General features: G+C 37.9%; 1 protein-coding gene across 4 annotated transcripts in view; it reads right to left on the reverse strand.

Moving 5' to 3' along the window:
• Nucleotides 1-4436: 4436 nt before the first annotated feature.
• The window catches only part of LOC120412906 (uncharacterized), a 70065-nt gene continuing 47896 nt past the window's right edge, over nucleotides 4437-26605 (reverse strand). For 3 of the 4 annotated variants that reach the window (XM_039573538.2, XM_039573540.2, XM_039573539.2), the window contains 11 exons: nucleotides 13337-13472; nucleotides 11500-13273; nucleotides 11054-11422; nucleotides 10798-10945; nucleotides 10362-10736; nucleotides 9981-10304; nucleotides 9735-9921; nucleotides 9489-9648; nucleotides 9065-9188; nucleotides 5578-5732; nucleotides 4437-5454 (listed from right to left, as the gene is read on the reverse strand). In XM_039573538.2, the coding sequence (XP_039429472.1) occupies nucleotides 5257-5454; nucleotides 5578-5732; nucleotides 9065-9188; nucleotides 9489-9648; nucleotides 9735-9921; nucleotides 9981-10304; nucleotides 10362-10736; nucleotides 10798-10945; nucleotides 11054-11422; nucleotides 11500-13273; nucleotides 13337-13437 (3915 nt within the window). In that variant the 5' untranslated portion in view covers nucleotides 13438-13472 and the 3' untranslated portion in view covers nucleotides 4437-5256. The remainder of the gene's footprint in view (nucleotides 5455-5577; nucleotides 5733-9064; nucleotides 9189-9488; nucleotides 9649-9734; nucleotides 9922-9980; nucleotides 10305-10361; nucleotides 10737-10797; nucleotides 10946-11053; nucleotides 11423-11499; nucleotides 13274-13336; nucleotides 13473-26605) is intronic. The other variant, XM_039573541.2, reaches the window with a different exon arrangement.

Genomic DNA, 26605 nt, shown 5'->3' on the forward strand with positions numbered 1-26605 from the left:
CAATAAACATTTGGGATGATTTAACAAACGTGATTGTTGATTCAAAGATCATTTTTGTGAAAATAAAAAACCGGGGTAGGCTTTTCTTCTTTTTCTTTGTTTTCTTTATATAAACAAAAGCTTCTTTTGATTACATTTATTTCCACATTTTCAACTCATATAAATGCATCACAGGGAGTTCCGGCCACACTTATTTGACAGGCATTTTCGCTGGACACCAAATAGAAACATCAGCTGCTGGAGACATGGAGAAAGTTATCTGAAACTGAAACTTCTTAAAAATCAAACTGCTCAAAAAAAGGCATAGCTTTTACCTGATTATACCTGGAAAAGAGTCCACCAGCCTAGTTATATGGAACAAACAATTACTAGAAAAGGAAAATATTAGGTTTGATTATAAATCGAATAACTAATTAACTAAATACTTACCTATTCACTTAAAAATCCTTAGAATTCCACTTTTTTCACTTCGGCCATCTTGATGTTGAGGTTGGAGTAAAAACATACACTGTTAATTTTCCTTACACGTTTAAACGAGTTTAGTTTCAAACAACAAACTTGTTTGTCAAACCGGCAAAATGTTAGTAGAACCGAGAAACGGTGATTATTAAAATATTAAAATGTGTTTGTGGTGCTTATAAACCGTGATAGTTGTTTGTAATAAACTGTTTTGTTAATTCAAACTTACACAATTTTTGTGCGTGTGCTGCATATAAATTTCACAATTTGCAAAAAAGGGTGGTTTTTGCATGAAAACCTGCCATATTAAGATTAAGAATTTTCAAGATCTGACTTACCTATCTAAAATTATGAGCAGTTTAAAAAATGGTCTGAATTTACATAACCTCAAATGGTCGAATCTGATCGCCACAAAAAAGCCGTGCAGAGGGATGCCATTTTTCTCAAAGGCGGTGTCTGTATAATCTTGACAAAAAGTCTGTAGGTAGTCTGTTTTTTTACTAATCACTTATTTTTATTAGGACCTCTTAAGGTGCTGCGATTACGTTAGGAAGATCGATAAACCATGTGGACACTTTAGGAGAGTTAGAATGAGAGGAAAGCACCAACCACCTCAAGGTGGACTTTCATTTTGCAATTTACCATACCTTGTATTTCTTTATATTATGTTTTATTTTGGTGTTCTCTCCCCTCGACTTCAGCCAGAGTCAAGATCGGCCTATCTTAACTGGCTTTATCCTTTATCTCCGAATCCCACTTTACCAAATCCGATATACCCGGAAATCATAACCCCGAAAATCGTTTTCCCGAAAGTGACACTTCCCCGAATATCATTTTTCCAAAGAATCCATATCCCCGATAGGCATTTACCTGGGTGGCCATTTAACCGAACTGTCGTTTTCCCGAATTGACATATTCCCGACACTTCCTCGAAAATTCAATTTTCATTTTCCCGAATGATATAAACCTAGAGTTAACTTAATTGTTTAAATAGTAAACATTTGGGATGCTTTTAGAAGCTTTTTAAAATTTTCAGTTGGTTTGTATGGTTCAAAGACATCACATCATCGAAAAGTCTTTTTTTTTTATAGAAGATGGAATCGGCTTTTCTGACTCAGCACAGTTCCCCTAACAATCTCTAGGGTGTTTTAGCAAAGATCATTGAAGTGTTATGATGTAGGGCATATTTTTTACTTTTTATTATGATTTTCAATCAAATGCAACCTTTTTTTTGCGAAAAAGAGGCTGTATTGAAAATGAAGTCAGAGTCGGAGTTTTCGTTAGGGGAAATGTCCTTTCGGGAATGTGGGTTTCGGGGAAATGTCGAAGATTCATTGTCAGTAGGCTTAGTGGTCTTTAATGCTAAAAAATACCAAATTTCACGAGGACCGAAATACCATATCACTCAATTTCAAGGAACTGGAATTATGTTAAAATAGCTAGAGCATTTCAAGGATATTATATATCTTACACCCAAAGTTAAAGAACGAGGGGATAGTCCTCACGAAAAGAAACGTGAGGAAAGTGCTATATTGCGAGAGTATAGTCCTCTCGCGTGTTCATTCGTTCATTGGAACAGTTCATCCTATGAGTGGCTTATATGGACAAACGACCGCCAATTAGTCACCGAACCATGGTGGCCCATACGGCAAAGGCACGGTTCAATATGCCGAAGGTCTTAGGTTCGAGTCTCGGTACTGGTACTTTTTTTTTTTTGATAGATGAACTTTTTTGGAAAATGAACCATGAGTAAAGTACTCTCGGTAATTTCGGGATTTATCCTCTCCGTCCGCACACAGTACCATTTTACTATCGAATCGTGCTCTTTATCCTCTCGTATGCCGATGCCCAGTTCTGGGTGTAGTCTCCTGATTTAATATGAATCTTCAATCGATTTTTTGTAACTCCCACCAATTTTTACCGTGATACCAATAGAAATTCTAATTTTAATTTGCTTTGTTTTTTGGCTTAATGATTTAATAGAATAAGTTCTTTACAAGCAAAGCTCCAAAATGAAATTTGTAAGATTAACATTACAAACGCTTGTTGACAATATCTAATGAAGATAAAGCAAAGTATTTGCCGAGCTCCCGTGGCCTAGTGGTACGGGTTTTGCTTAGTAAGCGGAAGGTCGATGGTTTGAAACCCATCTGGCGAGGCAAAAGGGGTAGGTGGCGGTCGAGAGGGGATTTCGGCTGCTGCGGGAATAGGGGGATGGCGTCGCTATTTTTAGACCACGTTTTCCACTTTTTCTCATCGAAACCGACTACTTTATCGACTTCATTTTGCTGGGCGAGATAGGACGCCGTCTATTTTTAGACGATGACTCAGCACTTTTCCACTCTTGCGCTTAAAAAAACCAGATGGCAGCACGATGTAACGCCACGTCCCTATTGATTTGTCAAGCAAGTCCCCCCAAGCCTCCCCAAAACCCATCACATCCAATCTCTGTTGGCGACTGAGTCTGAGCGTTGAAGAACTCTGCAACAATACACAGAGAAGAGCTTCAAATGCTACTTTCGACTCGGTCACATGCTCTCAGGCAAAATTCGAGCTGAAGATTGGGCTTTATGATCGGTAACGATCTCTAGATGGGTCAAAAATAAACGAGATTTCCCCTCAATCTCGCTCATCTCCACGTTCTCGAATCGGTCTCTCGTGCTCGTGAGGCATGGCATTGGGTGATTGGTTTGAGGAATGAGAGGGGGAAACTGCTCGAATAATTCGTCAAAATTTGTCTCGCTCAAACAATAGCGCTACGGAAGACGATCGTTCGACAGGCTGTAAATATCAGCAAAACAGAAAACCTGAGAACAGATCATACTACAATAGATATGCAAGTGTCGCAGTGGTCCGTGTCTATTCACAGCAAAAAAAGTATTCCAATATAATCATAAAGATAAAGATTCACTGCGCATGCTCTTTTAATGAATTATTACAATATAATTAAATTTATTTTACATGTCAAGTGGCATGCCTAATATAAATGAGCCTCATTCCCCATCTATTTAGGATTTTTGAGTTTATTCAATTCAAATCAAAACAATATTGTATATTTTTGTCAAGACAAAACACGTAATGCACATTTTATTTGATTCAAAATAATTATTAAGGTTTTTTTATTCTTGAAATCATTATTAGCACTTTTAAAAAGCTTGTATGTAGCTAAGCATGTATTTAAAAAAATGTGTTAACATAAAACCCAAACGCTGAAAAATTACCCCTAATAAAACCATAACTGATATATTTTTTTTGGAACGTTAATTTTCTGTTACAGAAAAATTGCGAAAGTTTCTGAAACAATATTTTTGTCTTCCTCACTGAGGTAAGGCTATAATCCTGCTCTAAAAATGAACTTTTTGAATTGAATGGTTAGAAGTTTCGATAAATAGCTCAAAATTTATGAATGAAAATGTGTTTTCACACATACCTAGATCTCATTTCAATATATGTAAACTGTGTCCGGATCCATCATCCGACCCATCATTGATTAGGAAATCGAAATACCTTTCCAATGAGTTCAAAAAATTGCAAATGTTATGAAGGTAAAAAAAACAATTTTTAACATTAATTTGCAAAAGCTATGAGAAAAAGTCAAACCAATCCTGGATGTATATAGCACATTTTAAAGTGCTTGAAAGGACCTTACGAATGCATCTATGATAGTTGGAATTGATGAGGTTTTACGGAAATGCGATTTTTTATGATTCGCTAGCATCGAACTATCAAAAATCTATCTATTTATCTACCACATTGATCACAAAAATAAACCGTGATAGAAAAGTATTAACCGTTATTTACTGCGATTAATTTTAGACACCTCAACGTCTACACTAAATATAGATTTTATTGTAATATCTCCCAAAATAACAGTAATTGAGCATCATACTTGGAAAATTATATGATCCGCATAGGGTTTCCCAAGCAATTCCATCATCAAACCGCTATTTCTCTTTCTTCCCCAGAATCCTTCACCACATTCACTCGAACTCATCTCTGTCACCCATCCACCAACCGTCCTTGGTGTAACAAGACTTCCTTTTATCTTTTAAGTGCTCTTCCCTTCCCGTACCCCATGCACGGATCATTCAAATGCGATAATCTCTTACAAGTGTGTTCATGTTTGAATAAACCACTTCCTTTTGATTCACACTTTTTCCAGTAGGAACAGTGTTTGGCAAAACAAACATTTATAATTTTTTGAACCATGTTTTTGTTGAAAATGTTTCAGTAATTAAAACAAACTACGGTTTTATTTTGAAACCAATTAAAGATACGTAATTTCATGAAATCGTTGTTGTAAACAGATGGATGGAAACCATTGAAAACATTCATGTATTTAATGCCATCCTTCTAGCCGTTGTCGTCACCGTCATTGGAATAGTTGGGGGAGGGAGGAAATTCTACTGTGTTAAGTTTTTTTTTTTGTGATGATGAGTTCCTACGAATTGCCTTGTTCAAAAGTTGTCCACAAGGAAATGGGACCGTTTGCTGCTGCTTTGACACGTGTACCATGATTGTTACTACTTATTATTGTCCGTTACTATCGTATAGACTACACAAATTCTTTCGTTGACCATTATTGTCGATCACCTAACCTCACATTCCGGCGCAATCGATTTCCACAACCTGTTATAAACGCTCGCACATTCAAGCTGATGATTACCGTAAAAACCCGTCGTCTCCCGTTGCTCCACGCCACGCGTTCGTTGATGAGCTCGTCGGACCATCGTCGGACTCAGTCTGGTCGATGTCAACTCGCGGCCTAAACTGACGCCTTCTGCCGGCCGCTAACTTTCAGCCGATAGTGGTCGTCTGCAGCGTAGAGTGGTTATTAATCTGGGCCAGGATCCAGGGTATGAACTTGGGCACGTTGGCGTACACTCCGGGTAGTTTGGGGTTGGCACAGCGGACACCCCACGAAACGATACCTCCGACGAACCAGCGGTCCTTTTCGTTCGGATATGGACACAGCAGCGGACCACCGGAATCACCCTATGTGCATCAGGAAGGAAACCATACACAGAGAGTTATAATCCTTTATTTCCCACTCACACAAACTCACACACACATACACACAAGCGAACGCACTAATGAGATTTTAATAATTTAAATTACCTGACAGGCGTCGCGGCCACCCTCCTGGTAGCCGGCGCAGATCATGCCCTCGGTCACGTTCAGCGTTTCCAGCCATTCGTTGCACAGGTCACGGTTCAGTATCGGAACGTTGACTTCGTTTAGCGCGGGCTCGTACGAGACGCCTTCCGGTAGAGCTTTTGATTGAAAAGTGAAACAGAGAGGGGAAACGAGGGGAAGAGCGATGTTTAATTATGCCCGGAATTGTGCAGAAATGTTCGCGGTTGAAAAGTTCTCGGTGCTACTGTTGTTAAGTGTTTCCCAGAAGGCTGGACAATTAAATTAAACAATCGACATGGACTGCGACTGTGAATTTCATAAAAAAGACACAGCATTGGAGTTCAAATTATATCTTTTTTCCACATAAATTGTATGATGGTTGAAAACGTTTTTTTTACTACTCTGTTTTTATTTTCAAGGAGAGATTAGCTTAACAATGATTTCTCATTATTTTTGGAAAAAAATTGAAGATAAAAACAAAGTTTACCAGAGCGAAGTAAAGCTACTCCAATTTTTTATATTTCAATATGATTTTCTAACGAAAGATTTAATTTTTATTCAGATTCTATAATTGAAATATGATTTAAAACCATTTTCTTACCAAAATTGCGAATCATATTGTCAAAATAAGGCCTGCACTCCATAAGATGGTTGGCCAAAACCTCGAATTTCAACCAATAGGTTCTTTTTAAATAGTTCAATCTCATGAGAAACTGAAGCCCAAGGCGACCAAATTTGAATGACTTTAGTATGTTTGTTACGCGCATTTCTGAAAATTACTCGAAAAAGGCACTTTTTCATTCAAGCTCAGCGCACGAGTTGTAAACCATTTTTTTTGTTGTATGGAAACATTGTTCCTGACATCCTCATTTATGATTCAAGGGGTGAGCACCAACGCTTTGACTACCTTTTATTTTTTCGGACACCCTACTGCACAAACAATTTGACAAATTATATGCTTTCTTCAAGTTTGATGGTTTTTTACAGACTTCAAGCCATACATTTACGCTTATACTTATTTTACTATTAAAGAAGCTGTTCTATACAATTTTGATGCAATGATAATCATAACCAGGAGCAGAACAAATTACAATAATTGTAACTGTAGTTTGTAATTTATTGGAAACGAAAGCCTGTTAGTATAACTCTTAGTGTCAGGTTTCCCGGGAATTTTGTCGAAAAAATCCCTTTTCCTGGGATTTTTGATACCCCGGGAAAATTGAACGGAAAGGTTTCTAAGAGACCATTTGATTTTCATTCAATGATCCACTTGTCCAACCAGGCGAATTTTATGATAATTTTTGCAAATCGTGCAAACTAAGCGAAAGACTTCAAATTAGAGATCTATCAAAAAATCCGACTAAATTATTTTGTTATGATTTTTTTGGGCATTTTCTTAGAAGGTCACACTGCATGTTGTTTTCCTTCTCAATAATTTAATGATATACCTTTTTTTTTTTAAATTAGCTCAAATTTGTTTTAAAATTAAAAAGAACGTTAAGATTAATCTTTGCTGTGGCTGTAAACAGAATCTACACAGCAAACAATCCGATGGTAAAATCGCATGCCAAAGCATGCACATCACCTTCGTCAAAATAAACACTTAATATTACACACTGCATGTACAATTTTTGCAAACACAAAAAAAAGTTGCGGACTGGTGCCTTAGCCCACTCGGCCATCAGACCGAGCTTGACATTTCGGTCAAGTAGGTTTCCCATACTGATGGGCTACATGTTTCAAGGTGTAAAATCACATAAAATTGCATAAAATAATGTAATATGTATGTTGCACCCAGGCCTCTTACACGCTGCTGGATTATTCCTTTTTTAGCTGTGTATCCTTGTTGTTCAAATTGGACCGCTGCACTATTTTTCAACTTTTAATTCCTTGGTTCCTTGGGAAAAAAAATCAGTTAAACAATAAAAGATAGGCTTTCGACGAAATCCGACTCAATTTCTGAGTAGGCGTGGAAGTCATCATAATAAAGCCTTTCCCACCCTTTGACATTTCCGGAGAAACTATCTTGTGATTTCTCCCACAAATGCCATTTAAATCGAACTTATTTCTCTTTTCGCCACTCGTCAACCTGAAAAGTAAATGAAACCAGATTGGTATGAAAACAAGAAAATGGATTTCCTGGAATTTCATCTTACAACACGCCCACAAATAACGAACCGACAATAACGGTGGAGGTCCTCGCAGGAATTGAAAACCAACTCTCAACGGGTGAATTGTTTTGAACAGTAACGTATACGCCAGATTCGAACTTATCGAAAGGATTTTCTGAGTGCGTCACATTGCTAGTTTACAGGCCAGGTTCGCATAAATGTTCCATATCCAATTTCAACCACTGTTTAGTTAATGATAAAGTATGGTTCAACAGCATGCGAACTTTAAGAAAAACCACAAAAAGTTAGTACATTGTTCTAGAAATCTCAATGAAATTCCATTTTTCACGTAACGTAACGTAAGCCAAATATGCCTTACTTTTTTCTCAGCTTTCTGTTTTTGTTTATGAGACATTCATGTGAACAAGGGCAGTATACTTCATGAGGCTATAAACTTTGGTATTTCATTTTCTGGTGTCACCCCGATCGACAGAAGTGAATAGAAATGATGGTATGGTGCTGGTGATGTTGGCGCTACTTCATTCGAAATGTGTTAAGTTAAACCATTTGCGTGGTCAAGTCCTGATAGAAAGAGGGGGGGTCCATTTTTTTGCTACGTTGCCCATAAAGTGACATGAAAACAACTTTTGACAAAAAAGCCACGTGCACCCCTCCTGCGCACGCCAGTGAATTCAAACCCCCCTTCTTTCGGCATTCTTCTCGGTAACCGGATTGCGAGTCGAACTTCCTTAGGTACCGTACCGTATACGAGACGTCTTGTTCGATTAGAAATAGTTGAGTCAAATCCAATTTCCGGTGAAACATTTTACGTGTTTTGTCTGAACAGGACACTTTCGTCGTATTTTTTTCGGTTGTGTTATGATCATTCTTTTTTGATTTTTGATTCAACTGGTTAAAATTTTGTTGTGTTTGAATCATTAAAATCATTCAATACCAAATAATAACAATAATATTAATGAGAATGCAGGGTATTTTTTTTCTCAAGATAAACAATTACCAGTTTTGCATATATTAGAAATTTTCTGAATTTAATTTCAATAGTTTTCAATCTCACAAACATAACAAAGCCTGACTTGTCATTGCTCGTTCAGTCGAAAGAAAAGGACATAATGATGCTCAAAATCAATACAATGATCTTGGTAACTTTCTCTTTCCCTCGTTTCAACCCATCCCGAAGAGTTCTAGTATCAGTTGTCCCAGGGATTGAACTGTCCAAATGTCACATTACTTTGGGAAAAGCGTACCCTTCTTCAACCTTTCTACCTTTTCGAAACTCCCTCCACCCCATAACATTGGTTAAAAGAGAAGATTCGAAGAGTTGAAAGGGGGATACTTACAGCTATCCTCGCGCTTGCCCCAGCCCACCACGGTACAGTTGGTTCCGGGCACCAGTTCGCGGATGTGCGGGGGCGGAAGACAAACCGGCAGCAGATGCTCGTGGAAGGCAACCCGGGTGGCGAGCTGTGTTTGGACAACAAAAGACCGGATCAGTGGTGTGGGGAGGTGAGAGGGACGGGGCATACGGAAAACGGAAAAGCGACCGAATCTGCCAGTTTGCCCAGAAACAGTCGGACCGCATGGAGTACGGATTGGTCTGAGTTTGACAGATGCCTTGCCTTGTTTCTACTGTAACATTGATCTTCTAGGGCAATCTGTCAAACATACACGCATATTTGCTATGCGTCATTACTACACGCAACCTTACTGTTTCCCGGCACGGGCCGATGGACTTGGACAACATTTAACTTCGTGCGGTCATACCTGGAACAGCGCGATATCGTTGTCATGTGGGATGTACAGGTTGTACAACGGGTGCGGTATCACTGTCTTGACCTTTACTCGCTGGCCGTAGTAGGTGTGCGAGTGGCGCCTGGTGATGCCCAGCTGGATCGTCCAGTCGTTGACGTTCCGCATCGTGTGGCTGTGCACAGAAAAGAAAGGTAAAAGGGGTAAAAATTTAATCCTCTTTGATGGGGGGGGGGGCAATTTTCCCACAAACGAGCTTACTTTCCAATGCAGTGCGATGCCGTCAGGACCCACTGGTCGGCAATAAGGACGCCTGCACAGTAGAAGATTTCCTCCGGTCCGCCCAGAATGGCCGCAACAAAGGGCCAGTCTCCGGGTTTGGACGGGGAACCGCCCACGATTCGAGTTTGAGGCTTGTGATACTTTTTGTTTGGCACCTTTCCACATTCTGGGAAGTTAAATTAAATTAGTTTAATGATTGACGTCTTCCAGACGACCCAAATTTACCATAATTTGAACAGGTCAGCTCTGCTACCGGGTACCGCGTGTTGACATCGCAGCTGTTAAACTCCTTCAGCATATTGGTATGCTTCTTCTGGAACATTCGCCACATCAAAGAAGCATCTTTGGTGCTGACCAATGTTCTGTTGGATCCCCTCATCGTGGTGCGGCTAGAGTTGACCGAGCTGTACCCAAGCATCGAGCAGATCATCGTCGGCGAAGTTGCGGGATCCCAGTTTTTCACGCAAGCCGGAGTCCACTGCTTCAGGTCAGCCTTGTACACCTCCAACGTACCACGACCAAGGTCACCGTTGCGTTCACTTAATCGAACTAGGGAAACCATAACATTAGAACGTTGCCAATATCTCCTACCCAGAAAAGACTTACTGCAATTCCGTTCGTCCTGCCCGAACGGACAATCCTGCACTCCGTTGCACATGTGCTTCTGGCTCATGCACTTGCCGCTGCCACAGTGGATCTCGCTCGCGCCACAAAAATCACAATGCGACTCGTCCGTCTGGTCCTGGCAGTCCACGTGGCCATCGCAGCGCCAGTCGTTCGGTATGCAGCGCCGCTTGTCGCACAAAAAGCCAGAACACTTGACGGGTCGTCGCGAACGCAGCATGGACTCCTTGTACTCGGCCATCCCAACGCACTCGCCCTGCTCGACCGACACCGCATCGCTGAATATGTTACACCGCAGGTATTCCGGCAGTTCCAACCCGAACACGTCAAAGAAGAAGCTACACCGGCGCATGGTTTCTGCAATTTGGGGTTCAGGTTGAGGTTCAAAGGTCGTACGCACCAATAACAACAATCTTACCAGTACAGAGACTCTTGCACGGTGGCACCGTCGTTCCGGTGGCACCGCATTTAGGCACAAACAGAGAACATAAGAACAGTGGGACAAGCTCGTAACATTGGACGTCGACCAGCGCCTCGAACTGATCAATTTCCTGGAAATCATCGCTCTGGATAAGTGTGGGTGTTTTTTTTGTGCGAAAGTAAACGCGAAATCACAAACACAACCAGTAAGTAACGGGTTGAGGGAGCCCTCCCCGACAAGCGGAAACACTCACCATTTGGGCTTCCGGCTGGCCAAAGTGGCCGATGTAGTTCGGGAACACCGTATAGTTGTAGGGGACCTTGTGCTGCTGGCAGAACTTGACAATCACCGGGAGGCAGACGCCGGGCGCCGGGTTGCGATCGACCTTGAACGGTGAGATGGCCGTGGAATCGATCGGTGGCGGCCGGTGATGGATCGTGCGGACGATGTTCGTCTGGTTGACGTACGTAATTGGCGGGTTCTGGCTCAGATAGGACGCCAGGCCAACGGCCAGCGCAATTAGCAGGATCGCGTTGATCACGATCTGGCACACGCGAAACTTCATCCGGCTGTTGGCCTGGCTCGCCTCGGAGCTCTTGCGAGACTTGAGGATCTGCAGTTTCTGGGAAAGTAGAGATTAAAAAAAAAACATCCAATTTAATATCAACTAATCAAGATTCGCACAAAGTGAACTCTCACCTTCCCCTGCAGCGACACGTTCGATCCGTTGGATAACCGCACGATCGTCTGTAGGCTGGCGGGCGTCGAGGCGCTCTTGATGATTACGGCCGATCCGTTCGCAGCGGACTCTCCGCCGTCCTTGACATCCTTGGAAATTTCGTCCAGATTTCGAGCCGCCGCTGCCGCGACCGCCGGTGGCTTGGCCACCTTGTGCATTTTGGCCGCATGCGACAGTAGGGGAGCCTCCATGATCTTGGTGTTGTAGCTAGGGCTGGACGTTTGGCTGAAGCTGTCGCTGGAGATGCTGGAATCTTGTCGCATGCTGACCCGCGGTGGGATCGACCGAACGGTGGTGACCGCGGCCGGGTTCAGGCTGTCCGTGGAGGACTGCTTCGAGTCTTGCGGGTTGACGGGGGATTGTTGAAGTTGTTGCTGGGGGGATTGTTGCTGTTGGGGTGAGGGTAACTGTTTCGGTTGTAGCGCGTGGCCTCGCATGGTTGATCGGTTCATCTTGGAGGTGTGCTGGAGCAGGGGTGCCTCCATGTTCTTGTTGTTGTAGCCTGGGCTGGAAGCAATGGAGAAGCCATCGCTTGATATGTTGGAGTCTTGTCGTTGGTTCACTTTCGAGTGGTGCACCTGGTTGAGGGGTGGTGGTTTCTGCATGTTGCGCCGGAATCCCGTTGGTCGGCTGTACAGCTCCTGGATGTTGTCCATGCTGGCTTTGTGTGTTAATTGAGCGTTGTTTAATTGTTGCTGTTGTTGCTGATGATGGTGGAGTTTTTGCATTTTGCGTGACTCGAATGCCTGCTGTGAACGGGAGGGTAGTGCAGGCGGTGTAATACGGGTTGGTGGGGGGATTTTGGGTGGCATATTGTTCTGCTTGCGAGTTGGGACCATCGGCAGTCGGCGGGCACTTTTGCTTTCGACGCTACGCGGCGAGCAGTTATCCATCTTGTCGTCGGTGGAGTTGGGCGAAATCGAGGTTGAGTGACGCATTTGGCCACTTTTGGGATCAAAGTTGAAGATGTTCTTCTTGAGACTGAACGGCGAGTCGTTCATCTGTAACGAATCGATAGTGTCTGTTCGATGCAGCTCGGACGATAGGAAACTGTCCAGAGACGATTGGGTGTCCTCGGAGGAGAATCTACTGCGAAACGTTCCCTTGGTAGAGCTTGCGGTCGTAAAGATGGACCGATCGTTTTCGTTCGCCGACACGTAACCAGTGTCGATCGTCGTTTGTGATTTGTTTGAATCGCTCGAAGATCGGTTCGATTCGATCGAGGACATTTTCTTGTTAAATATCACAAAATCGTCCGTATCGCCGAGATCATCGAAGCTGGTCGTACTGACGCTACTGTGACAGGATCCAATGTTCTTGGTTTTGCTCGGCGCAAAGAACCCAAACGTTTGCTCATCGAAAGCCGACTGGCAGATGCGATCGGGCCGGTACTGGCTGCCGTATCCCTTAGGCTGGCCGTATCCGTCTAGATTCACGTTCGAAGCACGACTCTGCGGCGCATCAAACGACTCTGACTGCCGATGGGTGAACTTACCCTGGAAGGTCCGCTTGGGCACGGGCGGTGGAATTAGCTGCAGCCCGGGTGGTTTCTTGATCTGACGCTGTGGAATCTGAAAGCTTTCGTTCTCTATCATCGGAAAAGAGTCAGACGAGTGGCGGCGACCGACCGTGACCTTCGGCGCCGGGGCCAAGTTGATGGCCTCGAGCAGTTTGTGCTTCTGCTCGAGCAGATTCAGCAACGAGTGGTTCGTCAAACTTCCCGTGCGTGTCGTCCTGCAACAACAAATCCGCTTTTCAACACTTCAGTCTAGACGACGTCCACTGTCAATAGCTTACCTCTTGTCACGATCGTCCGAGGAGTAATTAAAGCCCGCCGTCCCATCAACACCAACGTTCGCTTCGGGCGCGTAGGAACAGTTTGCGAATGACGATGCCATGTCGATTATGGTAATGGGAATCACAGCGTTTGGATCTGTGTGTGGAAACGAGAGCAAGAGAGGCAAAAATGAGCATAACTTGATTAGATGTGTGTGATGAACTAGAAGCGTATACAGTAAAGTATGCAAACACCACCAAGCGTCTCCATCAATCCATGTGGTCGCGGTGGGGATGACACAAACCAGAACCCACGCCGTGCTCTTCCAGGAAGAATCAAACTCATTGTACCTTCATTAGCGGTACTAATGGGTGATGATTTCTTTGTTGATTGCACGTCGCAAAAGCCGGCATCGTACCAGATGAGTGGGTCGAGATAAACAGAAAAGCCCCATCATAGGTTTAATGTAAGAGATACAAGTTGAAAGTGGTTTTAAATGTAAGTTCATAAAGCTTTTAAAGTTGTCCTAAATTAAAATGATTACACCGAATAAAAGCCATGTAAAGTAAGTTCAAGTTCCATAAAAAAAAATCTCGACAAAGCGTCGAAACACGTTTGTTTTGTCATGCCGGAATCATATATTATGCGGGCATATCTCAAACGTCGTCGTCGTCTTGTCGAGTTGTACGCGTGCATATCTTTGACAACAACAATCAGTGTTGTTGGGTGGCTGTGCAGGGGAGTCACATCCACACAACAATAGGCGCGCGATGTGTGTTGGTTATCGGGACGTGATTGTGGGTTTTTCTTCTTCATTGAGCTGCTCTGTACCGGATTGAGTGAGAGTGATTTTTGTGAAGAATGTGTGCGTTTTTGGGGGGATGTTTGTGTATTTTGCGATTTTAAGTTTAGCGAAGTTAAAAGTTATATTGAGTAACAGTATGAAAAATTCCATAAGATAAAACCATTTTGAAAAAATAAAAATAATAATGATATAACTATTAGAAATAAAGCATATTTATTTATTTGGCATCTTATTGTGACTCATCCCTGGAGTTTTTTTTTTTGAAAAGGTCCAATAAACCAAATTTTCAGTTTTTTGCTTTTTGGATGTTTTTGAAACCGCCTTGAGTCAGGGGTATTAAAAAACATCCAAATAGCAAAGACTGAAAATTTGGTTTATTGGACCTTTTAAAAATAAAACTCCAGATCTGAACATTGAAGTTCGGTTATTTCCAGGCTTAGTGATTTTTTACGCACAAAAATTGCAAATTTCACGGGGACCTCTGAAAATCCTATGTTTAAATCACACAATCTACTGTTTATGCTTTATTTATTATTATTATAGTTTATTATTGACACTTTACCATAATTTGGCATTCGTGTCATACTGTTTATGCTGCATTATATATTATTGTTGTTCAATAAACTAAAAAAAAAATCTTAACAAAATTTGAATACGACCCAAAAACAAATCATCTTTTTTTCTAAAAGAAATCCTTCCGGATGGACTCAATATCGTCGCCATCGTGCTAACTTGTCGTACGTGCATTTTGGGCCACATTGAGTTAAGAACGCCATTTTGTGCAGCTCACAATGCCTCACCTTTTGACCTTCACAGATCCCCAAAATTCGATTTCAATCCTGAGATATTCAACGAAATCCGAAAAAAAACTCCGTGCATTTTTGTCACTTTTCATATGAAAGAAGTTTCAATCTTGTCGTGCTATCTTGTCACTCCCTGAAAATTTTGATGTGTGTGACAATTGGCCAAAGGGAATTCAGGTCAGGATGCGTTTGACGCACGTACAAGTGAGACTACCGTAAACATTTGTAATTATAACTCGGGACTCCGGCAACCAAATACAACCAACTTTCGGGGCAGTGCACAGAATGGTCAACCAATCAAAACGTGTTTTCCTTGTTTACATTGCGTGCTTTCGTTTTTTGTTTATTCAAGGTCAAACATTAAAACGCGTTTTTCTCGGAACGTCGAAATCGCTAGTGTGACAAGATAGCACGACGACGTCGATATATACTTTGAAACAATATGTAGGGCTCACCTATTCTCATTTACTGAACTGCTCTTTTGATATTTAACTAATAAAGCTAAAATGTTTTCGCTAATTTGCTTCTGCTATATCATTTTACATTTTATTGAATTTCATATAAAAGCAAGATTTAAAAATCTTGTCCAGTCAAAATGAGTAAAATAAATTGAATTTTCTGTGACATTTAGCCCATTAAACATTTTTTTCAAGGGGTTTGCCTTCCTCACCTCAATGAGAAAAGGGTATAAAATCACTCGATAAATGAACTTCTTTATTCGACCTCGTAGACCCACCTTCACGGTATTACTATCGACTCAGAATCAAATTCTGAACAAATGTGTGTGCGTGTGTCTGGATGTGAGTCCGTGCACCGAAAAACATGCACACGATTATCTCCGGACTGGCTGAACCGATTTGGACCGTTTTGGTTTCATTCGATCCGTCTTGGGGCCCCACAAAACCCTAGTTAATATTATGAAGTTTAGAAAAGTACTTCAAAAGTAATGCTAAAAAAAGTTGTAGTTTGAAATATTGTAAAAAAGGGTGGTTTTTGTACGAAAACCCGTCATGCTATATATTGTTAGAAAGGTATTTGAAAGACCTGTTCAAAAGATTGAAGATCTGACAACCCCATCATAATTTATGAATACTAAAGTGTTATTTATACACTTTTTTAAGGCCGGATCTCAAATATTTTGATGAAAAAGTTGTCCGGATCTGTCATGCGACCCATCGTTGGATAGGTAATCAAAAAACCTTTCCAACAAGCCCAAAAGATTGAAGATCTGACAACCCTATCAATAGCTATAAGTACTTAAGTTTTTTTTTAATAAACTTTTTTAAGGCCGGATCTCAGATATTTTGATAAAAATATGCGAGGAAGGCACCAACCACCTATAGGTGGATTAAGTAAAGTTTTTAAAATGTGATTCCAAAGATAAAAAACTTCTTCATTTTAGTTTGAATAAAACAAAGCTTGATTCTTTAAGTTTCTTTCAAAACTATACCTTTCAAAGAAAATAACTGTAAAATTTTTAATACAGCGAATAAAAATATTACTAAATTTAGTTAGTTTCTAAAAAAAAACTAAAAATCTGAACATTTCTTCAAATCAGACATATCAACTTGACATACAAGCTTTTTACTTGAAAACAAATAAAATTTAATTAAATAGTCTATTTGGGTGAAGTTCCTCTCTGATAAATTATTTTGAGAAAAATCTTTACATTTTCACACAAACATAAAATTTCATGGGATTTATTGGAAAAAGCCAAATCTCGCGGATTTCACGCTGTCCGCGAAATCGTGAAATTTTATCAATCCTAGTTATTTTTTAAAAAAAGCTTAATGCTAAATCCAATTGATGAATGCAGATACAGTCCAGACTCGATAAAACGAAGTCTCGATTATCTGAAGTTTCGATTTTCCGAAGTTCAACTAGGGGAAATATGCCCATTTTAATCACTCTAAGCCGTTCGACCAATTCTCATCACTTTTGCCTTTTTCCGCTATGAAATCAACATTTTCAGATGTATCAACAATGAAAAGATGCTTGATCACTTTAACTTGAGCTATTTATTACTTTGGGACAGTCAAAAACGCTTTATTAAAGCTGTAATTCATGATCAAAGTGCTGATAGGCCGATAATAGAAATAGGCTGAGAAAGGGTATAGTTCCCCTATCTGTTTGTATGGGACTTCGGATAATCGAATCATGAACATACAAGCTTTTTCGTATTTTTTTCATATTTTTTACATTGAACATAAAATTTGAGTTCTGCGACTCCATATTAGTAGAATTTGAATAGGCACGGAGAGACCGGCCAGGGCAAATCTAAGAAAATCTTGGTTAATTTAACTAAAAGTATGGGTTAATTTTTTACACAGCTTTTTTTCAACAATCGATTGTTGATTTTGTTAACCCGAAATTGCTGACCACCTGTAACTAAATGTAGCTAAAAAAATAGTTGGAATTGCCATTTTTGTTGGTTAAATGGCCGAAAAAAAATTCTAGCAGTCGACTGCTAGAATATTTTTTTCAGAAAATCAACTATTTTTTTTTGTTTTCAGCTGAAATATTGTGAAATATTCCGTAAAAAACAGGCTGGACCATACTTTTCAACTATTTTTAACAATTTTTTTTCGTTGTAACAACCGAAATATTTTTGCATGCAGCAAATTATTAGTGGTTATTAACATAACATTTCTTAATTAAACATAATTTATGTTAGTTTCTATATATATTTTCTTTGATTATTTAACGATACAGGCTGGGCCGAATTTCTAGCTATATTTTTAACTAATGTCTTACTTAAATACAGAAAAATATTCGTACATGTAGTCAGGAATTAGCTGTTGTTAGCAATATTTTTATTGAATTTACAGTAAATTTTATAATAATGCCTCACAAATAAATGCTGGGTGTTTTTATATTCGCATTGATTCTGCCTAAAATTTTAACTTTTTGTACTAATTTGTTTTTTTTTTGCATGAAGTTATTAAATTATTGTTAAAAAGCATAAAAAACTAATTTGTTTTAACTGTTATTATAAAACATGTTATTATAAAACATGTAAAGTTTAATTAATGTTTTAAAAATTATAATGATGAAAGGATTTTACAAATTTTGTTAAACATATTTAAAAAGATGTTTAATTTCTCGTGAATTCCTTGAAAATAGAAACCGAGCAAAATTTTCACCAAGTTAAAGTTTTAAGTTTTAAGTGTTGTATTCACTTACAATCACTGTGAAATTATCCAATAAGTCATCATCATCTACAACGGTCTCATGTTTAGTTATTTTTCTTGTGGTTGGACACAGAATTCACACCAAAGCGAACCTTTTGCTGCAAATAGACATATGAAATTTATTAGTAATTTTATACAAAATTCTTAATTTCGGCTATAAACTGAAAAAGGAACGAAAATAAATGTAATTATAATGAGGAAAGAATAAATACCAATAATGCTACTTACCAAGCTTGCATTAATTTAACAATTACTTTTGGCAACAAATTTTCGCTGCATTTGATTCAATTTATTCAACGTACTCCGATTCCTGAAAAAAATATTATGAGTTTAACTTACCAGTTTTATTAGTTCTTTAAACAGCATTTTTAAAATATTAGTATCTTCTTTTGTATATCTTTTATAAATTTTAGTTTTTAGACATTTCCCATAATCGAATTTTTATTTTTATATTATGTGTACGCATTTCTATGTATTTTATGGTTGATGATTCTGAAAAAATAATGGTTCATTAAAATTGTATCCATCGTAAGCACGAAGGAAAAAATAAATTGTTGTGTAAAATTAAACCCAAACTTACTTAGGTTAACCAACATTTTGTTAAATTTGCCCGTGCAAGTGTTGTCGTGCAAGAGTTGGCCCGCCTCTTCCTTCCACTGCCCCTCTCTATCCTCCAAACATTATCATAAAGTCCCCTCGCATCAGAGGTCCCCATTGCGAATGTCTTCGTCTTGCTCTTCATAGTTTATCACCTGCAAAGTAATCATCAACAAACTTACTCACCAATTGCACCTCCTCAGTTGCAGCAGTGTGCACTTCGATTTACCACTTCAACTTAGCCAAATAGTGTGATTTTTACCTTTCACATCCTCTCACTTCACAATTAACAACACAAACTCAACAAATCGACCGCTCTCGTTCGAATCCTGACTTCAAATGACAGACGTAAACAAACCCAAGTTCATCTTTTAAATATTCAACCAATTGTTAATTATATTCAACCAACAAAATTTTTGATTTTCCTAAAACCAAAGCTAACAGTCGAGCACGTTCATTCGAGTTCGGGAAATCTGTTAGCTTTTTGCCTCTAGCATTTTCAACAAACAGGTTACTAAATTATTACTGAATTTTAGTTATTGTAACGGAATATTGGCAGTGACAAGTGCGTTTTTGTTAAAATTTACGAAAGTAAAATCAACAATTTTAATTGTTAAAATTTCTGGGCACAGTCTCTCCGTGGGGGATTACCTATCAAATAAAAAAAATGCATTTTTCAATACTTTATCGCCGCCATTTCGACAGTCATTTAGGATTACAAAATTCTAAATCACTTTAGAGTAGTTTAAGGGTAATACTTGAGCTCACAATGAAAACCCAGCCATTTATTGAATTTTTGACAATTTTCGATGTACAGTACCACAAAAAAATGTTTTTTTTTTCAATTTTTTTTTGCTTAACATTTTTATTTCGTTAAATCTTACAGTTTTTGAAAACTAAATATTGCAAAACAACAGAAATAATGTCAATTGCGTTTTAAAATACTTTGTTTTATTCATATGTTGAGGCTTTGGCATGTTATTTCAATTTTATTTTCTTCGCCCCACCTCCCTCGGCCGTGGTCAGAGCCGAAGCACAAAAACTTTGAATAATATTTGCATCGGCCTTATCCAAAGTGAAATTGTTCCAAGCTCTTCGGATATCCAGTCCGGACTGTATTCCAAAAAAAATCGGAATACCCACAAATTTGTAAAACATTTAAAGGTAATATCAATAACAATCACAAGATAGAATTGGCACAATAACCTGAAATAAAAAGAAATCAATGAAATTTTTAAAGTATGGAAAATTGTTGGTATTTTTAAAATAAATAAAATTGTGCATACATTTATGCTAATCCTCACCAAAAAAATCTGGTTCTAATGATTTTTTTACAAAAATAAACAGAAAAAATTAAGAAAAGTTCAATAACTTTTATATTTAAATAAACATAGTTGTCAACATGCTTTAGCATTGATATTTTTTAAATATGTTAAACAAATTAAAGCTATTCAATGGCATATTTCAAATGAATTAAAGAATCCTCTCTTCAAAAAAAAAATACACATATTTTCACAATATATAGTCACTTAAATATTCACAGTTAGAAATGTTTTTATTCAAACAACTCAAACATAAAGAGCATCAAAATATCAGAGAAAGGTAAGGTATCATATTGAAAAAAAATCGATAGTCTGAAAGCACTTCCGCTGCCAATTATGAGTGCTCATTTATCTGCTGTACAAAAAAAAAATGTGTATATATGACCCAATATTGTCCTCCCAGGAATTCGCCAGCGGTGGTGATGGTGGCATCGGCTATGAACGGTTACCCATCCGTGGCAATAAATTAAGTTTAATTCCGCTGCACGATGAGGAATGTTCCGCCGCGGTCGGGGCTGCCATTGTCACCGTTTGTCACCGTGGCTCCACGTTCCGGATTCATCGCTTTTGAAAACGGCGAAATTGCCCCAAACAATCGCACTGTGAAAGCTTTTAAACTTTTGTTTTCTTTATAATTGCGGCACTTCTATGGAATATTTCTTTTCAATTGGGCGGGAAGTTCAAGCTTCCGACGGAAAGGTTGCCAAATTCAATGTCATTTAGGGGGTTATGGAACGCTATGAAATATGTGTTACACGCAGAAAAGCTCTTGAATAATAATGATTTATGTTGTACTTAAGACATACGATTTGCCTATGTTCAATTCGAATTGGTGATAACATGAAAATAACGACAAATACTAATAATATCACTAAAACAAGCCCTGGAAAATGAAAGCAGGTGAGATTGTTGTCCGATATCACTACGACAACGAGGTAATTTTGGATACTCAGAACGTATTTGCTGGTTGACCCGGGACGTCTTTGCCTGCCTACTTTTGATGTTGTTTGTGCAATCTTTGATAAGCTTGTAGACACCAGCATAAAAATACATTTAAAAACCACTCCTCTTTTGGACAATGGCAATCTGAGATGTCATGAAGATTTTTTTTTCAAGTTAAGCTATTTTATAATTTATTATTTATGTTGTGGTCTTTAAAATAAGCAAAGCATTCTTTCCTTCTGTAAATGCACACTGTAAACTTTATTAGCCTTTGCGATCGAATAGAATTCCAAATAGTTTTATTCCAATTTTTCACCGGAACATGGAATTTAGTATCCCCCATAGCAAGTAGCATCATGTGGTGGGTACAATGGTGCCTTACGAGTGGAACCTGTTACACAATGCAACCCCTAACGATGCCACATCGCCTTCTGGCTGAGTTATGCAAATGTCGAGCATCGGCGGGTAACATTCCCCGTCGCCGGTTGAACGATTTCCAATAGCTGTCAGTGAGGGTGGTGCGACGAGATTCGGATGTAATTGAGTTTCCTCTCGTGTGGATATCTGCCCTCTGTTGGTCCGGAGTTGATACGCCAAGATGCCAAGGTCACCACCACCACTGCTGTGCCAGCCGGAGGAGAACCCAGTTCAGCCAAATCATCTTCCAATATGGCGTTACGGTGATGGTCTCTTGACGCAATAGCATTTCGTTCGAAAAAGTAATTCCATTGATGCGTTTTTATAGCAGTTGTTTTATTTTTTTTTTCCATATTTTCAAATTAAATTGTTGGGTCATGATTTTAGATGTTCAAACAATAAAACTTCGATTACGACAAGAGAACGTGGCGAAGACGATGCAATGCCAGTGTTGGCTCCATGTTGTGTAAACGGCCAGCAACAGGACCTCGTTGAAGATGTCAAGTTAGCAAACATGTCCCAGCCGGCCTAATTTCCATAAGTGTATTCAAACAGATATATGTGTGGTGACACGTAAAATCTACGAACTTCCTTGTACACATCCGAAGAACATAGAAAATACCAATAAAATCCATATCAAATTTTGATTGTTTAAAAAAATGCAGCTCGGAAAATAATTATTTTAACAATTCAAATAAAATTTTATACATCTATCAGAACACAAATAAACAAAAATTGTGAACCATTTCCAAGTCAAGAATTTTTCTCCAACATCCCTTTGAAAGAAGTAAAAAACAGACTGAAAGTGATTTTCCGTTTTTCGTGAGCATTGTTTTCCACATTTTCTACGTTTTCTTCCCGCATTCCTGGCCAAGCCTTTGAGCTACTCAAGTTCACGACCACAACCACACAATCGGGGGCTGGGATTGGAGTTGCTAGTGGGTGTGTGCAAAGCTGGTACAGTTTTGCCTTCCTCACTGAGGTTAGGCTACAATCCTGCTCTAAAAATTAACTTTTTACAGAAAGCTCGTAGACCCACCTTTATGTATACCTTTCGACTCAGAATCGAAAACTGAACAAATGTATACCCGTCTGTGTGTAGGTGTTCACTCATTTTTGTGATTTCCTTTCTAAATACTATTCATGTTGAGGAGTTACAAACATGTAGAAAATCACAAAATTTCATATTACAGAAAATCTATTAAAGTTTAATAGATAATTTTCAATCACTCCTGAAAGTTTCATGAAGATATTTCATGATTAAACTGAGTAAGGAACGATTTCAGCTCAAAATTTTGCCATGCGTCAAACTTTGTGAGAGGTTTTCTTTAAACACCAATTTGATTTACGGGTGTCACATTGTCTCTAGATGGGATAGACCAAATTGGTTGAAATTTGGGTTGAAGACTCGCAAGCAGTGATGTCAATCATCGTGACGCTCATTTTTGGTTCGCGGCACATTTTTTGTTTATAGTGCTTTTCAGTAACGGAATTAGACAAAGTTGTGTATGAAGGACTTGTAGAACACACCAAATCTTACAACTTTGTTGAACATAGTGTTGATTTTTGATGAATGCAAAAAAAGTTACAACCAAAAATGCGTTAGGCAAACGAAAGCATTGCGAACCATTGGTCCTGAGGTCTGAAATCTTCTTGTAACTTTTTGCGTATGAATTTTACAGCTATACAATGTTCTGAAGAAATATTGCTGTTGGTGAGTTCTACAAGTGCTTCGAACACGATTTTGTTGAATTCCGTAACTGAAAAGCACTACAACCGAAAAATGTGCCGCGAACTAAAAATGAGCGCCGTGATGGTTGACATCACTGCTCGCAAGGCACATACCGTGTGCATGCCGATGACCAATTTTGAAATTTTGCTTTAAAAAATACATAAATCAAAAACTGGCCAACTTTTATATGAACAACATAAAAATATATTTATCTGTTTTTAAAATAAACATTATGAAAATCGGTCTTCGTCATGCACTTGCGACCAGTTTAACCAGGCTTCACGAACATTTTGAGCTGATTTAGTCAAAACAGTGTTAAGATATCGTGGCACCCGTTTTTTTGAAACTGCTGACTTTAAATAGCTTAATCTCGGCAATAGATGGAAATGTATTTTTAATGCCCTGAGGACAGATTAAAAAAAAGTTTTAGTGTGTGCTCAAACCAACATCTTCATTTTTGTCGATTTATATGCATGTAACCCCTTAAATGACTGCAAGTTTCGCAATATCCACAGAATTTTCGAGTATTTGGCACCCATATTTCAAAATCAGGAAATTTGTTAATTATTTCACAAAAACGTATTTTTTTTAAATTTTAAAAATTAAATAAATGTTGTTTTATTTTCAAAAGAAAGTTTTTGAATTAATGTGTACGAAAGCCCAGTACACTCATGCCTCGGTTTAGCACGCATATGGGAGTTGTAAAAACGAGGCGTGCATAGTTGAAGCACAGAGCTTATGAGATTTTGGCTATATGGGAGACATTGGCTATAATCGAATGAAAAATCATGCGAACATAAAAAACTATAGTGTTTTGAAATCGGGATGATGGCAGCTATCCATTGTAATTATAGTTACATGAAAATTTTGACGGAGATACCTATTTTTCCTGTAATCTGATAATGCAATTTTTTAATCTAAAAAAACCTCAAAATATTTGTTATTGCAATATGGGAATCAGATGTTTGTGTTTTTGTCAAACATTTCGAATGTCAAATATTTTTTTTAAATACTGAAAATATTCACAAAGCTACGTTTATGAAAAAATACTCAAAATTTCAATATTTATTTGCAATATGGGTATCAAATGATTGGGACTTTTTCATACATTTGGAATGTAATAACAACATTTATTGAAAATACTCAAATTTTTTACAAAACTACGTATTTTCGAAAAATATACTCAAGTTACTCAAAGGTTAATAAACTCGAAATGTATAAGAAAATTCCAATCTTAGTAAAAAATGAGTATTTTTTTCAAAAATACGTAGTTTTTTTTAATTTGAGTATTTTTAATATTTGTGTTATAACTTTCAATATGAATGGAAAAATCACGATCGTTTGATACCCATATTGTAAAAATCTATAATTTTATTTTTTTTTCAAAAATACGGAGTTTTGTTAATTTTTATAGGATTTAAAAAAGAATTACATTCGGAATGTATGAAAAATCCCGACCAATTGACACCCATATTGCAATAACTTTGAGTATTTTATTCGAGAAACATAACATTTAAAAAAAAACAGGAAAAATACGTATTTTTGTAAAAAAAAAAATCATTTAATATAAGTGCAATTGATCGATCCCGCTTCCAAAACATTATAATTTTTTGATGTTAGTATGATAAACCGGGTCAGAGCAAAACCGAGGCGTGCAAAACCGGGGAATGGCTGTAGAGCAACTCTCTACGAAATCGGCCGATTTCGACCATTTTTATTTTTTGTATTTTTTGATTTGGCTCAAACTTTGTGGGGGCCTTCCCTATGACCAAATAAGCTATTTTGTGTCATTGGTTCACTCATACAAGTCTCCATACAATGTTGGCTGCTGTCCATACAAAAATGGTATGTAAATATTCAAGCAACTGTAACTTTTGAGTGAATTTCCTGATCAATTTGGTGTATTGGGTCAATTTGGTAGGTATTGTTGAGGACCATTGAGAAAAAATAGGTACACGGAAAAAAAATCAGATTTTTTAATCAACTTTTTTCCACAAAGACTCAATTTCCCTAAATACGTTTTTTTTTATTTTCGAGATTTTTTGATATATTTTAGGGGACAAAAATTCGCAACTTTGGAGTCATAGTCATAGAGTCATCTGCCGCCGAGTTATGAATTTTTGAAAAAAAATAGTGATTTTTGAAAAAAATCGAAATTTCACTCAAAAACAAATTTGACGTTATTTTTTAATGCAAAATTGAATTTGCAATCGCAAAGTACTTTATAGATTTTTTGATAAAGGGCTTCGCTTTCAAGATATAGCCACCGAAAGTTTGATTTTAGCGAAATATTTGCAGTTTTTCGATGTTTAAAAATAGTAACCATGAGTGACCATTTCTAAAAAAAAAAATTTTTTTAAAAAAGTTCAGAAAATTTGCTATAAAATTGTCTTAGAGACATTGAAAATTGGACCTCGGGTTGCTGAGATACAGCCGCTTTAAGAAAAAGAAACACGAAAATTGAAGTTTTCTAAGCCTCACCCAAACAGCCCACCATTTCTAATGTCGATATCTTAGCAACTAAGGGTCCGATTTTCAATGTTAAATGTGAAAATTCGTAAAATTTTGCGATCTCATCGAAAAAAATATTTTGAAATTTTTTAAGTCAAGATTAACATTTTAAAAGGGCCAAACATTGAATATTACGCCCATTAAAAATGCTAGTCTTGATTTAAAAATTTTCAAAACATTTTTTTTGAAAAGATTGGAAAATTTTACGAATGTTTCATGTATTAACATTGAAAATCGGGCCATTAATTGCTGAGATATTGTAATTAGAAAATGGTGGGCTGTTTGGGTGAGACTTAGAAAACTTCAATTTTCGTGTTTCTTTTTCTTAAAGCGGCTCTATCTCCAATCTTCAGCAAATTTTCTGAACTTTTAAAAAAAAAAAAATTTAGAAATGGTCACTCATGGTCACTATTTTTAAAAATCGAAAAACTGCAAATATTTCGCTAAAATCAAACTTTCGGTGGCTATATCTTGAAAACGGAACCCTTTATCAAAAAATCTATACAGTACTTTTCGATTGCAAATTCAATTTTGCATTAAAAAATAACGTCAAATTTGTTTTTGCGTGAAATTTCGATTTTTTTTTCAAAAATCACTTTTTTTCAAAAATTCATAGCTTCGTGGCAGATTTTTTGACCATATTTTTCTATGAGTCAAAAGTTGCGGATTTTTGTCCCCTAAAAAATATCAAAAAATCTCTTAAATCAAAAAATACGTATTTTGAAAAATTGAATTTTAGTGAAAAAAAAGTTGATTAAAAAATCTGCAATTTTTTACCGTGTATCTATTTTTTTCTCAATAGTTCTCAACAATACCTACAACTTTGTCGAAGACACCAAATTGATCAGAAAATTCACTCCAAAGTTACAACTGTTTGAATATTTACGTACCATTTTTATATGGACAGCAGCCAAAATTGTATGGAGACTTGTATGGGTGAACCAATGACACAAAATAGCTTATTTAGTC

Source organism: Culex pipiens, chromosome 3, assembly GCF_016801865.2.
Source record: "Culex pipiens pallens isolate TS chromosome 3, TS_CPP_V2, whole genome shotgun sequence".
NCBI classification, from domain to species: domain Eukaryota; kingdom Metazoa; phylum Arthropoda; class Insecta; order Diptera; family Culicidae; genus Culex; species Culex pipiens.